Source organism: Gymnoscopelus braueri (assembly GCF_963280865.1).
Source record: "Gymnoscopelus braueri genome assembly, chromosome: 21".
Taxonomy (NCBI): Eukaryota; Metazoa; Chordata; class Actinopteri; order Myctophiformes; family Myctophidae; genus Gymnoscopelus; species Gymnoscopelus braueri.
In genome coordinates, this window is record NC_137623.1 from 6,817,371 (window position 1) to 6,832,890 (window position 15,520).

The window sequence follows — 15,520 nt, forward strand, 5'->3', positions numbered from 1 at the left end:
TTATATGCATGATGGCCCTGAGCTTGGTTTGTGTGTTTATTAGTAGAGTATTGTATTGTATTATTACAGAACAAAATACATCCAGACAGACATCAGACATCTTCTCCTCAAATAGGGTAACTAGAAAAGGTGCTCCTCGGAGCACTGCCAGACCCCTAGTGGTTGAAATCTGAATGGCCGGACTTCGAATGACGTGTGTGCAGAGGAAAGAGGGACAGACCGACCGACCGACCGACGAACGACAATGCCTCCTGTAGGCCGACCCCTTGGGTCTGGCAAATACTCATATATTATTCAATTAATTCACAAAAAGATAACAATAATAATACAACAACAAAACAAAAAAAAACCACACCAAACACAACATAGACATAGGTATTTCTTCCATTCCTTAGGCCCACTGTTAAAAATCTAGAAGGTGCCAAGGTGTTTATTTTCTTCTAACATTAGCCTTTCAAGACTGGTCAGTATCTGGTTAAAAACAACTGTAAGAGCCATATGAGCCACATACTGTACATATATGATGTTGTTTCTAATTTGATGACGTCACTGCAGGGCTTGGTCAAGGCCACGGTTGCCAGGGTTACAGGGTATTCAACCCTCTCCCTAATCAGCCACAGGTGTTGCCAGTGGCAGAGGCAAACAGCTTTTGACTGTGTTTCATGAGAGCTGGTGGTCTGTATCCTGTGTGTTTATTTATTTATGTATTTATTTATTGTATTCTATTGAAGTGACTGACGACTAAGCTACAGAGAATAAAACGTTTGTTTATGAACTCAACGGACACTTTTGGACACCAGTTATTTGAGCACACATCTGAACTTCCTCGGCAACCAGTAGTAGGCTACCTCAAGTGTAGGACTTGGGCACTACAACAACATTATAGGGGAGTGTTTGAACTTGACCTAGTGATATTTTGCATCTTGTTTTCCAAAGTTTTGCCAAATACAACACACATAATCCACCAAACATAATTCATGTTTTTCCTTCTCTATTTTCTCTTTGAATATACCTGCATGTTTTGTTATTTATTTCAATATCGAAGCCAATTCCTGGCTTCGCTGGCCCAGATTCTTCTCTATCTATCACATTCATTATTTATGTATTAGTAGAGTGTGAGCCTAGCAGGATTGACATTGTAAGAAATGAATGATGACTGTAATCAATCAACCACATCCACTGATAATTGAAGAATCTGTCAGTTTAATGTATCTTACTGTATGTTTAATTTGACCTCATGTGGCAGTAAAGACACCTATTGCTTTGTAGCATAAAGCATAATTGGTTTGCAAGGTCCCATGAAGGCAGTGGTGGAAAAAGTACTCAAATGTTGTACTTAAGTAAAAGTATCAATACTGTAGAAACGCTCTGTTACAAGTAAAAGTCCCGTGATCAAAATTTACTTGAGCAAAAGTACAAAAGTAATGGCATCAAAATATAGTACCAAAAGTAAAAGTACTCATTATGCAGAATGTCCTGTTTCACAAAGTATCATTATGTCTAAAAAAAAAAAGATCTTCTGAAAATAGCAGATCTACATGCTCACAACGCGCCGCAATGCGATGCGTTGTGAGTTTGTAGATCTGCTATTTTCAAACAGCCAAAGTTTACATAGGGCTGAAGTGGTTAATGTATGTTTAGTAATAATAATCCACAAAGTAACTAGTAAGTAAAGTTCAAATAATTGCAGTGGAGTAAAAGTACAATATTTTCCTCTGAGATGTAGTGGAGCAGAACCAAAAGTAAGCTATAGAATATTCGTAAAGTAAAAGTACCTGAGTTACTTTCCACCCACTGCATAAAGGTGGGCATTGAAGTCTCTTCATCTCCATGGGCACGTTTACAGTCGATCATTAATGTTTTATATAGAAAAGAAAGTGGGCTATAAGAACCAGCCAGGTACATTGTACTTACACTACCAGGTGTATGAGAGAGGCATACTGTACTGTAGACTGTAGATTGGCTGAAGCTGTTCACAGGGATGGAGTGAAGCCATGGAAGAAGCTGAAGATGGAATTGCTGTTGTGGGCATAGGATGCAATTTCCCAGGGGGTAAGTATTGGAGTTTTAAAACTTTTAACAGACCTTTTATTCATTTTTTTTTCATTCACTTTTTTTTTGTGCTGCATTTAACATTGCATATTTGTCATGATTAATTACTGCACAAATAAATAATAATGGTCCTTGGAAGTTTAGATTTGCACCGGGCAGGTTTATATCATAATTTGATCCATCATTAAAGGGATAGTTCACCCAAGGGATAGTTTTCCTATTGATTAGTCACCCCATGGACACTTGAATTCATGGATATTTTTTTGTTTTAGTCGCATTCCTAAACCAATAATTTTGACCAGCGGACCGGTAGGCAGTGATTCCGGTATACTGTAGGAGACACAAAGGAGACTCTTTGTGTCTCCTACCGCAACCGCTGCCTACCAATACAAGTTATTGGCTTAGGATTCAAGTCTCCACATGGGGTGACTAATAGAAAAAAAAAGTCATTTTGGGGGTGAACTATCTCTTTAAACATACAATAAAACAGTAAATGCATTAATAATTTTCACACCATCATGTTGATGAGTAAATGATGGTAAATCATATTTTACCACAGGAGAGGGGCATGAACGTTTCTGGGAAGTTCTTGTGAATGGGAAGAACTGTTCTGTGCCGATTCCCAAGGAGAGGTTTGACCTGGCCAGCTGGTATGACCCTGATGAGAGCAAAGCGGGCAAGTCCCGCACGGCGAAGGCTGCTCTCATTGAGGGGTACGGTATGGTTCATCTGTCTTTTCTCTTCTAACTCTAACCCATTAAGGCCTGACTGGTTCCAATTCTGCAAATGTCTTCTAAAGCCAAACAGTTTTCTGAAAAACTTATGTTTCTATATCAGTGGTTCTCAAACTTTTTCATGTCAAGGACCCCCAAAATTATATGTATTTGGCCACCGACCCCCGCCCCCCCCCCCCATCAGAAAATATGTTGTTCCAGGGACCCCCAGAAGCAAAGATTTAAGTTAAAAACTCCACGCTTTGAGCTTGAAGATCTGCTATTTTTGTATAAAATAATGGTTTAAGTGGGTACACAGATGTGTTCCAGGTTATAACCCATTAAGATCTGAGGGCCGATTCTACAAATGCCTTCTAAATCAGCCTTCTAAAATGTTCAAAAATAGCAGACGTTCAAGCTCGTAGATCTGCTATTTTTTAATAGCCAACGCTAAATTCTGAAATGATACAGATGCGTTCATGGTTTTAATGGGTTAAAATATGAGACATAAATAGCCCTATAGTAAATAAATAAAAATGGCTTGACGTTGCCTCATCAATCCAACATTGTCAATAAATGATAGAAGCCATTTATTTTCTTTATTTTTTTCTTCTTTTGCAATTCATTGTTTTATACGTGACAAAAATGGCTGTGAATTTCCCTGTAGGTTCAATGAATTTGACCACAGGTTCTTTGGCATCAGTGACAGTGAAGTGGAGCGCATGGACCCCCAGCAGAAGATGGTTCTTCAGTGTGTGTACAGAGCTTTAGAGGATGCAGGCCTGCCCATGGAAAAGGCCAGCGGCACAAAGACAGGAGTGTTTCTGGGTACGGTGCCATGTTGATTTTGACAGCAGATTTAGATTTGGTTTTAGTCATAGTCTTATGAATAAAATTCCATTTAGTTTTAGTCATATTTTAGTCATCTGAAATTTTTGAGTTTTCGTCATAGTTTTAGTCGACGAAATCAACACTGGTACGGTAGTAAAAATAAGCTACACAGTAATATCATCAATTGTGACTTTGTAACTTTGAGTGTAAAAGTGGATCTGTAAGGATTCTTCTGTGTAGAAAGTAATATATTTATTTATATATTATTGAACCAGGTATATATGGGGAATATATTTATTTAAATTATATTTATATATTTTGAACTATATGCAAATACATTTTATGACACATTATTACTGCTATTTCTTAAATTACTATGTTACTGCTTGTAGATTTACTTGAACTCTTAGTAAAAAAAGGACCCATAATGGTCCATGTTAAACACACTGGACTATTGCTGTGTAGGAAGAAATATATTTAGATTAGAACTATACAAATTCATTTTCCTGACAGATTTGAACTGCCATTTTATAAATGTACAAATGTATTAACTTTTAGATACAGAAATACTAATGTTAACGCCTCATAATTTAAAATGGCTGTATGTACGGTATTAAAAAGTATTCCAAATTAATTCTGTTCATCATAGGTTTGATGAACAGAGATTACGAGCAAACTGCAGCACACGTGCATCCCAGTGTGATCAACCACTTGACAGGCTCCGGGCTGGCTATGAGTATCGCTGCTAACAGAGTCTCCTACGTCTTCAACCTCACCGGACCGTCCATGGCCATAGACAGCGCTTGCTCATCATCGCTGGTGGCTCTTCATTTGGCCTGTCAAGCCATTAAACAAGGTTGGCGGTTAGTATGTCGACCGGGAATGCATCTCTGTCATTTTTTGATTTCTTTGGGCTATAAAAAAATAGCAGATATACAAGCTCATATGTGAGCTTGCAGATCTGCTTTATTTTTTTTTATCGTGAAAATATATGCAAATCTTTTGAATATATATTTTTTAAAGCGAACATTTGTAACTCAAATTTTTGCTTCTGGGGGATTCTACAAATGTCTTCAAAAATCCTAACAGTTTTTTGGAAAATGTATTTGGCCGTGGACCCCCATCTCAAAATATTTTGTTCCAGGGACCCCCAGAAGTTGTAACAGAGTTAACTAGAAAATGTGCTCCTCGGAGCACAGGTCTCCGCCAGTACTGTTCCTGATTAATCCTGTCTTACCTATTTATATTACATATTGTCACGTGTCACTTGAACAATGTTAGCTTGGCTGATGGAAGCTCACTTCAAAAAATATAAATGATTTTTTGAAGTGACACACCTATTTATAGGTTTTTATTTCGTCTTGCGTCTCGCTAGCCAATCAAAAGCATTGGTGACAACATATTGTCACGTGTCACGTGAAGCTTGACCGATGTTAGCTTGGCTGAGACGGGGGGACACACGGAAGGACAAGAACGAAAGCATACTCTCCACCTCTGGCGGAGACAAAAATGTTTGCTTTAAAAGATATATATTCAAAGATTTGCACAAATCTTCACTATTTAAAAAAAGAAATTGCAGATTTACAAGCTCATAGCGTGGCACTCGGTGCCGTGCTATGAGCTTGTAGATCTGCTATTTTTGAATAGCCAAAGAAATCTTAAAAATGACACAGATGCGTTCCCGGTCTTCAGGGTTAAATGTATAGAAACGTTTTGTGTAAATCTGATGAAGTATTGATGAAGTAGCAGTTACTGTATCTCTCACCTTTATTGATTGTATCACAAAATAACAGATTGTTGCCAAGAAACCTGTTGACCCTGTTGAACATTTGACCCTGTTGGTCACTGAGAGCATAGAACCATCTTGCCCCCCACCCCCTCTTCTTCTCCCCCCCCCCTCTTCTTTCTATGGAAACTAGGATAAGGATAAGGATAATTCCTTTGGGTGCCAAAACCGTATATATACGGTTTTGCGCATACTAACGTTGAGTGCCAAAACCGTATATATACGGTTTTTGAAAAAAAAAATAAAAAAAAAATTTTTTTTTTTTTTTTTTTTTTTTCCTTCACAGCAACAGGAAATATCACTCCTACAAGATTTAGACTCCAATCCACCTCCTGGTTAACTTATGACTTCAAAAACCTGTATCTCGGCTCCTGTGCACTTTTTTTTTTTTACAATGTTAATTTAACTATTTTCAACTGGCTGCAACTATGGAATGGATTTCCGAATGTTTTAAATTTTTTCCCCCCGATTGTACGAGACCTGTATGTGTCTAATGAGGGGCTCACCGTGAGGACGGTGATCACTGAAAATATTTTGTGACTACTTGAAAAAGGTTCAAAATGTTTAAAAAGTCCTGGCACTCAAAGTATAATATTTTAATAAACCTCTGGCACCCAATGTGTTAACAGGTCGTTCATGAAAGTCCTTGCGGTCTTGTTTCCAATGAGAACCTGTGAGCAATTGGGGTTAAGAGTCTTGCTCAGGGACAAATTTCATATCATCGGCACATATGCTGGGATAGCCTGGAATCGAACCTGGGGCAACCAGGGCCAGCTGGTTCCCTAGGCGGGCTCACTAACCACTCAGCTATGGCCGCAACTAACGTTGCGATGGGAACGATGTACAAAAACGAATTTCACCCACTTTTTTACCTTGTAAACCTGTGATGTGACAATAAAACTGATTCTGATTCTGATTCTGATTCTGAACAGGGGTGATGCAACTTTGATGATGGAGAGGGCCACTATATTTCCACACTCACTCCAGAATGTAGATGCAGGGCTCCGCGCAGCACCAAACCCAATTTGAGCTTGTAGATCTGCTATTTTTGCTACTTTTGAATTGGAATCCTCATTTATTTTTCTTGCTATTTTTGAATTGGAATCCTGAAAAGTTAATGTTTTATTTAATTTCAAATGCATTTAGTTATACTTATGTTAACTTTATGAACAGCTGAAATCAATAATATTAACTCATATATTAACCTGTGGGCCGCATTAAGTGAAGGTGGGGGCCCCCCGGGCCGCCAGTTGCCCATGTATGGCATAGAAGGTCATTTACCTGTATAGTGGCCACCACAAATAGGTAAGTAAGTAGATCGGAGAGGCTTATTGTCAGTATCAACCAGTCTATCCCCGTTTCACAATGTGCTAGACCCCTGGAATGCTGAGGTGGAGTGCAACACCTACCATCAGCTCCCAGTACTTACCGCACGACTTACCGCACCCAAGCCGTGCTACTCATACGCTGAGTTGGCAGTGCCCGGGATCGAACCAATGATCTTGTGGTCGAAGGGCGAGTTACTGAGCTACCTGGACGCAAATATAGCTGAAGAATTATCAAGTCGACTTACTACCTCCACAGTATCAGACTGCCAGTTGTAGGTGTGGCCGTGCATAGGGGATTATAGATCATACAGTAATATGGCCTGGAACATTAATCGTATTCATTAAGTTTATAAATATCAATAAACAAAGTATTATTGCTTATTCTATCTTATCAGGAGACTGTGAGATGGCTCTATGTGGGGGAGTCAGCCTTATCATGGAACCACGAGTGTTTGTTGCTCTCAGCAAGGCAAAGATGATCTCACCTGATGGAACCAGTAAACCTTTCTCCAGCACAGCTGATGGCTACGGCAGAGGAGAGGGATGTGGGGTGGTTCTGCTGAAACCACTGAGAAAGGTACGGATTGACAAAAATTAAAGGAGTAGTTCACCCCAAAAAAATGCTTATTGTCTCAGCCAGGCCGAAAGGCATGGCGAGAGAGTATGTTTTACCCCCTGTCCGTCCGTTTGTTTGTGTGTCAGTTTGTTTGTGTGTCCGTTTGTCCATCTGTCTGTGAACAGCTAATCTCAGGCACCGTTGGCCTGGTCGCTCCGAAACTGTGCACACACACTCCCTGGATGCCAATTCAGAACCTCTGCCCCAATTTTTTCACATGGGCCTGTTATAGCGCCACCAGGAGGCCGATTTGTGCAAAACCCTTTTACTCCTACAGATTTTATCCAAATGTCATGCAAATCGGTACACAGTATCTCTATAGTCATGTGATCAACACGGATCTGTCCGATTGTCCATATTCCATCCTCATTGGCTAAGGTTGGCTTCCAAAGTTGGCAGGATTGGTTTGAGGCAACAAAATGCCTCAAATCATGAACGCAGCTTCCGCTTTCCGTGCAATTTCACACGCAAATTCCCACTAGGCCGAGGAAGAAATGCCACCCTTTTCACATTGGCCTGTTATAGCGCCACCAACAGGCCACCAACAGGTCTAATTTAGCAAAACACATTTTTGGAACAAAATGCCACAAATCATGAATGCAAGGTCCGATTGTCGTGAAAGGCCCAAGAAGAAATGGCACCCTTTTCACATTGGCCTATTATAGCGCCACCAGGAGGCCATAATAACCTACCTAACCTGGCGGAGACCTGTGCTCCGAGGAGCACTTTTTCTAGTTTTCTATGAATTACACACCCCACAAAGCCTTGAAGTAATGGAGACTTTTTAGTTTTTGTCGCATTCCTAAGCCAATAATTTGATGACGTCAGGAAGATGCTAATGTCTCCGGTGGGAGACTCTGCCGGTCTACTGTACGTTAATAAATTTGACAGCATAAACCCCCCGAATTAAGTCTTAACTCATTCACTGCCACTGACGTAAAATTTTTTGACCCAAAGACCAAGGAGATATGATTGTTTAAAGATCTAGACTCCCATCCACGTCCTTGTTAACTTAAAACTTAAAAATTCTGTATCTCGGCTCCTGAGTACTTTTTTTTTTCGATGAAAAATCTCTGGCAGTGGGCAAACGCGGCCAGCAATAATTGTGGCAGTGAATGTAATGTCCACACTTTCAACTCACTTACCAAGCTGTTATAGGTCAAAGAGACAATGCACAACTAACTGGTGATCACATGCCGCACTACTCTTTCAGAGTCTTCATGTTCAACTAAGTCTAAGCTGCCTTAAGTCTTCAACTTCAACTTCAAACTACTATATTTACTAATATATTTTCGGAACTTCGTTTGTGCAATTTGTTGTAATGTGTTTGTGTAATGTGATCTATCTATCTATCTATCTATCTATCTATCTATCTATCTATCTATCTATCTTCCTTATTACACAGGCTTTACAAGAGAACGACCATATATGGGGTGTCATTACCAAAACGGCAGTCAACCAAGATGGTCATACGGTCTCTCCGATCACCAAACCCTCCATGGTTCAACAAGAGGAGCTGCTGCGCCGCGTCTACTCAGAGTCTGACCTGCAGAACGTCCAGTACATAGAGGCACATGGGACTGGAACCCCGGTTGGAGACCCAACAGAGGCTGGGAGCATCTCAAACGTTATCACCAAAGCCAGGCCTCCAGATTCAGATACACTCCGCATCGGCTCTGTGAAGAGCAACATTGGACACACAGAATCTGCAGCTGGGGTGGCAGGGCTCATTAAGGTACTGTTAATGATGAAGCATGAGACCATTGTTCCAACTGTGTTCTACTCAGAACACAGTGCCAGTATAGATGCCAAAGCCCTAAATGTAAAGATTCCTACTGAAGTAGAGATGTGGAATTTCTCTGGGGAAAGAATTGCAGGGGTAAACAATTTTGGTTTTGGAGGAACAAATGCACACGCTATTGTCAAACAACACAAACAGACAAACTTTCCTCAAAAGAGTACATGGAAACAAAATAAGTATATTGTCATGTCAGCAAATTCAGCTAAATCCCTCATTTCCACAATGGAAGACACCATTAAACAGGTAGATGCAGACAGCACTGTTGATCTAGACTCGCTGGTGTACACATCAGCTTGTCGAAGAAGCCATCTAAAACACAAATACAGGAAGGCCATCTTGATTTCTTCTCTGGCCGAGCTTAAAGGGCAACTAAAATCTACCCTGAGCAAAAATATCACCCCTTCCTTCTCAGATGTGAAGCTGGTGTTTGTCTTCTGTGGGAATGGTGTGACCTACCATGGCATGTGTAAGCAACTATTGAAACAGGAGACTGTATTCAGAGAAAAGGTCAAAGAGATTGAGCAACTCTTCCAAAGATTCAGTAGACTGAGCATTTTGGACAGACTTGAGAGTGAATTTGAGAGTAGTGACTTCTCAAGCCCAGATGTCATCCAACCACTCCTATTTGCTACTCAGGTTGGCATTGCCACCCTCCTCAAGTATTGGGGTGTCAAACCTGATGCCATTCTTGGGCACTCTGTTGGTGAGGTCGCTGCTGCTCACTGTTCTGGCCTCTTGTCTCTTGAGGATGCAGTGAAGGTGATCTACTACCGCAGTAGCCTCCAAAGCAAGGTTACAGGAGGCAAGATGCTGGTGATCAGCAACATGGCTGTGTCAGAGATTCTTAATGTCATCCCTCGTTATTCTAACAAGGTTTGCCTAGCTGCCGTCAACAGTCCCCAGTCCTGCACTCTCTCTGGTGATGGAGATGCTATAGAAAGCCTCTACAGTGAGTTACATGCATCAGACAGTAGTCAGAATCTGTTCCGCCGTGTTCTGAATGTCCCTGCCGCTTACCACAGCCACATGATGGATACAATTCTGTCAGACATAACAGACAGTATCGGCTCCTTACAGGTGAAGGATCTAGATACAGAGCTGATCTCGACAGTGACAGGCAAGGAGGTAGCGCAGCTTGATTTTAGCACAGGCATGTACTGGGCCAGAAACATCAGGGAGCCAGTATTATTTGAGCAGGCAGTGAGAGCAGCATCTAAAGGAAAGAGGAATAAAGTGTTTGTAGAGATAGGCCCAAGGAGAGCCCTCCAAAGGAACATCATGGAAACTCTAGGAAAGGACACCCCTGTTCTTGGATCAGTTCTGCCAGATAAAGATCATGAAACAATGCTAAGCCTTGTGTCTAAGCTTTTCGAGCTGGGGGTTCAGGTAGACTGGAGCCAGTTCTACAGAGGATGTGAGACAACCCCATTGCCCTTCCCAAGATACCAGTTTGATTGCTCTAAACGGGATATAATCATTGAAGCAGCTCATAGAAACACCACAACTAACCACCCTGTGCTGCATCAAACTGGTCAGGACAGCAACACATTCAGATGTCATCTGTTGTCTGACTCATCATCCTACCTGCAAGAGCATAAACACAATGGCATACCCATCGTCCCTGGTGCCTTCTATGTCGAGTTGGGTTTGGCCGCTTTCATGGCAAACGCCAAACCAAAGATACCACTCAGCTCCCTTCAACTGAGTGTAGATTTTCAGAGTCCATTTGAATTAATGCAGAACACACCAGAAATGAAAGTGCAACTAGTTCAAGCAGAGAACGAGTCTACTTTCACTGCGTTCTCTTCATCTGCCATTTATGCATCAGGCACAATAGCTTGCAAGCAAGCAAGGGTCAATGAGGAACAGAGTATTTCATTAAATACCATCTACAAAAGATGCAAATCTGTGGTGAGATCTGAACAGTTTTACAGGTATCTTTCTCAGGCGGGCTTTCAGTACGGTGCAGTTTTCCAGAATAAGGGGGATGTGCATTATGGGGAGGAATTGATGGAGGCCTATTCAGTTGTAACAGTTCCAGAGGACTTACGGCCTCACTTATACGACTACTTCATCCATCCTGTTGTACTCGACTTCCTGATGCAACTTCTCCCAGCTACGGTACCATTTGCATTTGCAGGAAGACCAGGTTTCCCCACCAAAATTGGAAGTTTGACAGTGTTGGAACCACTTCAATATGAGATGATTATCTACCTTAGAGCAATTGATTTGGGTGTTGATCACTTTGAAGTCTGTGGCTTCTTCACAGATAAAGAGGGCAGAGTGCTGGTGGAGGTCAAACATGTGTTGGTCAAGTACCTTGGAAGTCGCTTTCATGTTGTTGAGGAATACTTCTACCACAATGAATACAATGTGGTTTCTGAAAACATCACATCCCCTGATCTTCCTAAGGCCTTGGTCTTCTGTGACCGGTTAGGCATAGGTAAAGCAATGCAACAACACCTGGACTCCAGATCTCGATTCATTTCCTTCACACATGCAAAGAAAATCTTGAGTCATGGATTCCATACTCTTTTGGTAAATCTCAACATCACAGAAGCAGGGAAACATTTTGATGAGGTCTTGTTTTTGTGGGGTACAGAAGATCTCTCTTCGGTGGCAGCCGATAATGTCCTGCAGAATTTGGTGAGCTGCTGTGAGACATTCCGCCAAATAGTCCTTGAACTGAAGCTTATGAAGTTCTCTAACTCCATCAGAGCAATAACCTACCGTGCTGCTGAAATTACAGTAGACCACATAAACCCTGGCTTTGCTCTTTTTGGCATGACAAGATCATTTGCTGCAGAGTTACCAGAGCTTTCTTTTCAACTGATTGACATAAGTTCCATCTCTACTAAGGACATCACTGCACTGTCTCAGATCCTGAGATCATACCCATGCAGTAAGTACCCAGAATTGGTAGTGAAAGATGGGTCAGTTTTGAAACCTTCCATTGTCCGTACCCCTGTTAAAAGTGACATTAACAGCTTTGACGGCAATTTCTGCTCTACACTGTCTGATCCCTGCATCCTTCAGACAGCTGATGCATATACAATGACCAAGCTGTCCGCTGTTCCATTCAATGATAAATACCACCAGCCAGTTGCAGAGTCATCAGTTGAAATTCAGATCAGTAAGATGTGTGCTCATACTTCTGACTATTATCCTGTCAGCGTTTCTCATATGAAATATGGCCAGACTATCTACTGCAACGAACACACATCCCAAAACCATGAACTACTTGCTCTTGATTTCAGTGGCACTATCACAGCAGTGGGAAAGGATGTTAGAAAGTTTAAAGTTGGAGATCATGTTGTTGCTTGTTACCCTGTTCAGGCAGCAACCACAGTCTCAGTGCCAGTAGATGCATGCTACAGTAGCAAACGATTCCCATTCCTGAGGAGAACACCTTGTGTTTCATACTTTGTCCTAGCATGGGAGATCCTGCACAGAGCTTTGGCCGGAAACAAACAAAACCTGGGAATTATATCCTCAGTCCCCGACTCTGTGCTGATGAAAGTTTTAACTCTCACAGCTCACAAATCAGGATGGAATGTCATAGGTAGTACACAGTGCAATGGGTCATTTGTAGATGGAAAACAAGTGGAGGCCTTTGTCCTCCTCCCCCACTTTGACGAGTCTATGATTGCTAACCTTTGCAACGTTCCTGGAGTACGAAATGTCGTCGTAGTCTGTGAATCTCAGTCCCAGTGTTTAGTGGCTCAGGACACATTTCAAAATGTGAGAGAAGGTGTTCGTCTGCAGATCATTCAAATGCCAGTGGTTCTACAGAAGGGCTCCCTGACTGCACAGAAGTCCCATGTTTACCACTGGCTTAAGTCCATGAACTTGGACGGGAAATCGTTTACCCTTGAGAATGTTACCTTGCAAAGTGTGACATCCGAAAGTATTGACATCCTCCCACTGGAAAGATCAAAGTCATACTTCAACTTAAAGACCCTGCCTGTGGTGGCACTGACGAAAGATGTAAAAGGTGCTCAATCTGTTATTCCATTGCTGCCTACAAAGAAACAGCTTTTCCGTAAGCAAGCTGTGTACATTGTGACAGGCGGGTTGTCAGGGTTGGGCTTTGAAACGGTCAGGTTCATTTGTCAGAGAGGTGGAGGACATGTTGTCATACTGTCCAGAAGCAGTCCATCAACAGAGATGCAGCAAGAGATACAAAATGTAGAGAAACAGTGTGGGGCATCCATCATTGCCATAGAATGTGATGTATCTGTCTCTGGGAATGTGTGCAAGACTATCAGCACAATCAGACAAAAATTACCCACTTGTCCAATCAGAGGAGTGTTCCACAGTGCCGTTGTCTTGCATGACGGGTTGATTGAAACCCTTAACGAATCTCTCTACGAGAAGGTCCTCAAGCCCAAAGTGAATGGTGTTCTGAATCTGCATCATGCAACTCAACATTGTGAGTTAGATTACTTTGTGTGTTACTCCTCCGTCTCTGCCTTCCTAGGAAATGCATCACAAACAAACTATGCAGCAGCCAATTCGTTCCTTGACACATTCTGCCATTATAGACGCAAGCTTGGGCTCCCAGGCCAGTCTATCAACTGGGGGGCTTTGAACCTGGGTCTTCTTTTAAACAAGGAACACTTCCAGAGGTTTCTGGAGGCAAAGGGAATCATGGTGCTGGATGTTGCTGAGATTCACTCAAGTTTGGAACAATGCCTTGTGATCAACAGACCTCAACAGGCTGTGTGCAGGTTTAACTTCAAAAACATCAGGTACAACATCCTCTCCCAAAACACTGCCTTGTCAATGCGTTTGTCTGCTGTGGTGGAAGAGGCCTTCCAAATATCCAAACAGTTGGATTCACAGACAAAACAAGCAGACCCAGTCACACCAAGTGACTATGTCAAATCTCTACTTAGTGAGACCGTTGGCATTGATAAGAGTGAGTTGAGTGAGGAATTGTTGCTCTCCTCTTTAGGCGTTGACTCAATGCAGGCGATGACTCTGCAGAACCTCATCTTTCAGGACAGAGGTGTGAATGTGCCTCTGGTCAAACTGCTGAACCCCAATGCCACACTGTCAACAGTGGTAGCCATCTTAACTGAAGGAACTGGCAGCGAACATATGAATGATGACCAAGGGTCCACCTCGATTCAAGCCATTTCAACAAGGCTTTAGAACTGTCAAACACAGTACATAGACAAAACGTTGCATGTTCAGTGAGGACAACTGAATGGATACAATATGTCTCCCTACCAATAGGGACTCTGAATCCCCAGTACATAAAAGTAGATCCAAAACGACTGGTGGTAGCTGGGGTGATGGAGGGTGAGCAGCTCTATTATGAAGTGAGTATATAATTGGTTGACAATAGAAGCATGGAGCAGCTGAGATCGACCAATGGTTGGCCAGCAGCAACTGCACTGAGTTCCCTGACAGAACTTGCTCTGCACATGTCTGTACCAAGTGCGATGCTCATTTCAGCTATCATTTTATGATTGTAACATTTTAGCGAATGCTTTTTAGCAAATATATAATCAAGAGGTTTATATGTCAGAAAAGTCGTTTTTCACTGTGTCTTGATATTGTAGGTATTGTGTATACTTAAATAATCAATCTGTCAACAAACTTCAGTTGGTGCTAGGACTGTTCTTTTCGTCCTATGTCATGTGTTCTCCCGTCATGATGATATGTGCCCCGGTTAAAGCAGCACTATGTAACTTTTTAAACAACTATAGCATGTTGTGTCCCACAAAATTATAAAGTTAAAGTTAAATGTTTAAGCAATAACATATAAATATCATCCGTAAAAAGTCTGAATGAATTGCAAATATTATTGTCAAATTTGGCGTGAGGGAGAATTTAAAATAGAAGTAGACCATGTGCGGAGCATGCAGGACACTCGTCTTCACAGAATAATATGGTAAAAACCTCTGGAAAAACTTAGAACACACCACCGCTTAGTGGGTCCTATTCTGGGTGGGCATTTGACAAAAAATAAATAAATAAAAAAATTGCTAAAAGGTAACAACACATCGCATTGTGAACATGTTGTGAGCTTGTAGATCTGCTACTTTCGCCGGGCATATTGGTGTGTAGACAGACATAGCTAGAGGATCTAGCACAGAGCCCTGCAATAAAGGGTTTTAAGTGGTTCAATCTAACTGTTGTGAGTTTGATTTAAATTGCTTTGTTTGATTTGACATTGTATTACGAACCAATGGAACACACATGCACATGCACATGCACACACACACACACACACACACACACACACACGCGCGCACATGCACACGCACATGCACATGCACACCACGGTATCATTGCTCAATAAAGCAGAGTGTAACTATATTCATCTCTTATGGTCATATTTTGTTGTTGCTCCTCAGCCATTGGACATTAGCTGTCTGTGTG

General features: G+C 41.7%; 1 protein-coding gene across 1 annotated transcript; it reads left to right on the plus strand.

Moving 5' to 3' along the window:
* Positions 1 to 1,994: 1,994 nt before the first annotated feature.
* On the plus strand, positions 1,995 to 14,284 carry LOC308077593 (phthioceranic/hydroxyphthioceranic acid synthase-like; the record flags this gene model as incomplete). The annotated part of the gene is made up of 6 exons (XM_080418339.1): positions 1,995 to 2,052; positions 2,612 to 2,765; positions 3,433 to 3,593; positions 4,246 to 4,452; positions 7,106 to 7,287; positions 8,732 to 14,284. The coding sequence occupies 6 exons, from the start codon at positions 1,995 to 1,997 to the stop codon at positions 14,282 to 14,284; spliced, it is 6,315 nt and encodes a 2,104-aa protein (XP_080274465.1).
* Positions 14,285 to 15,520: the final 1,236 nt, after the last annotated feature.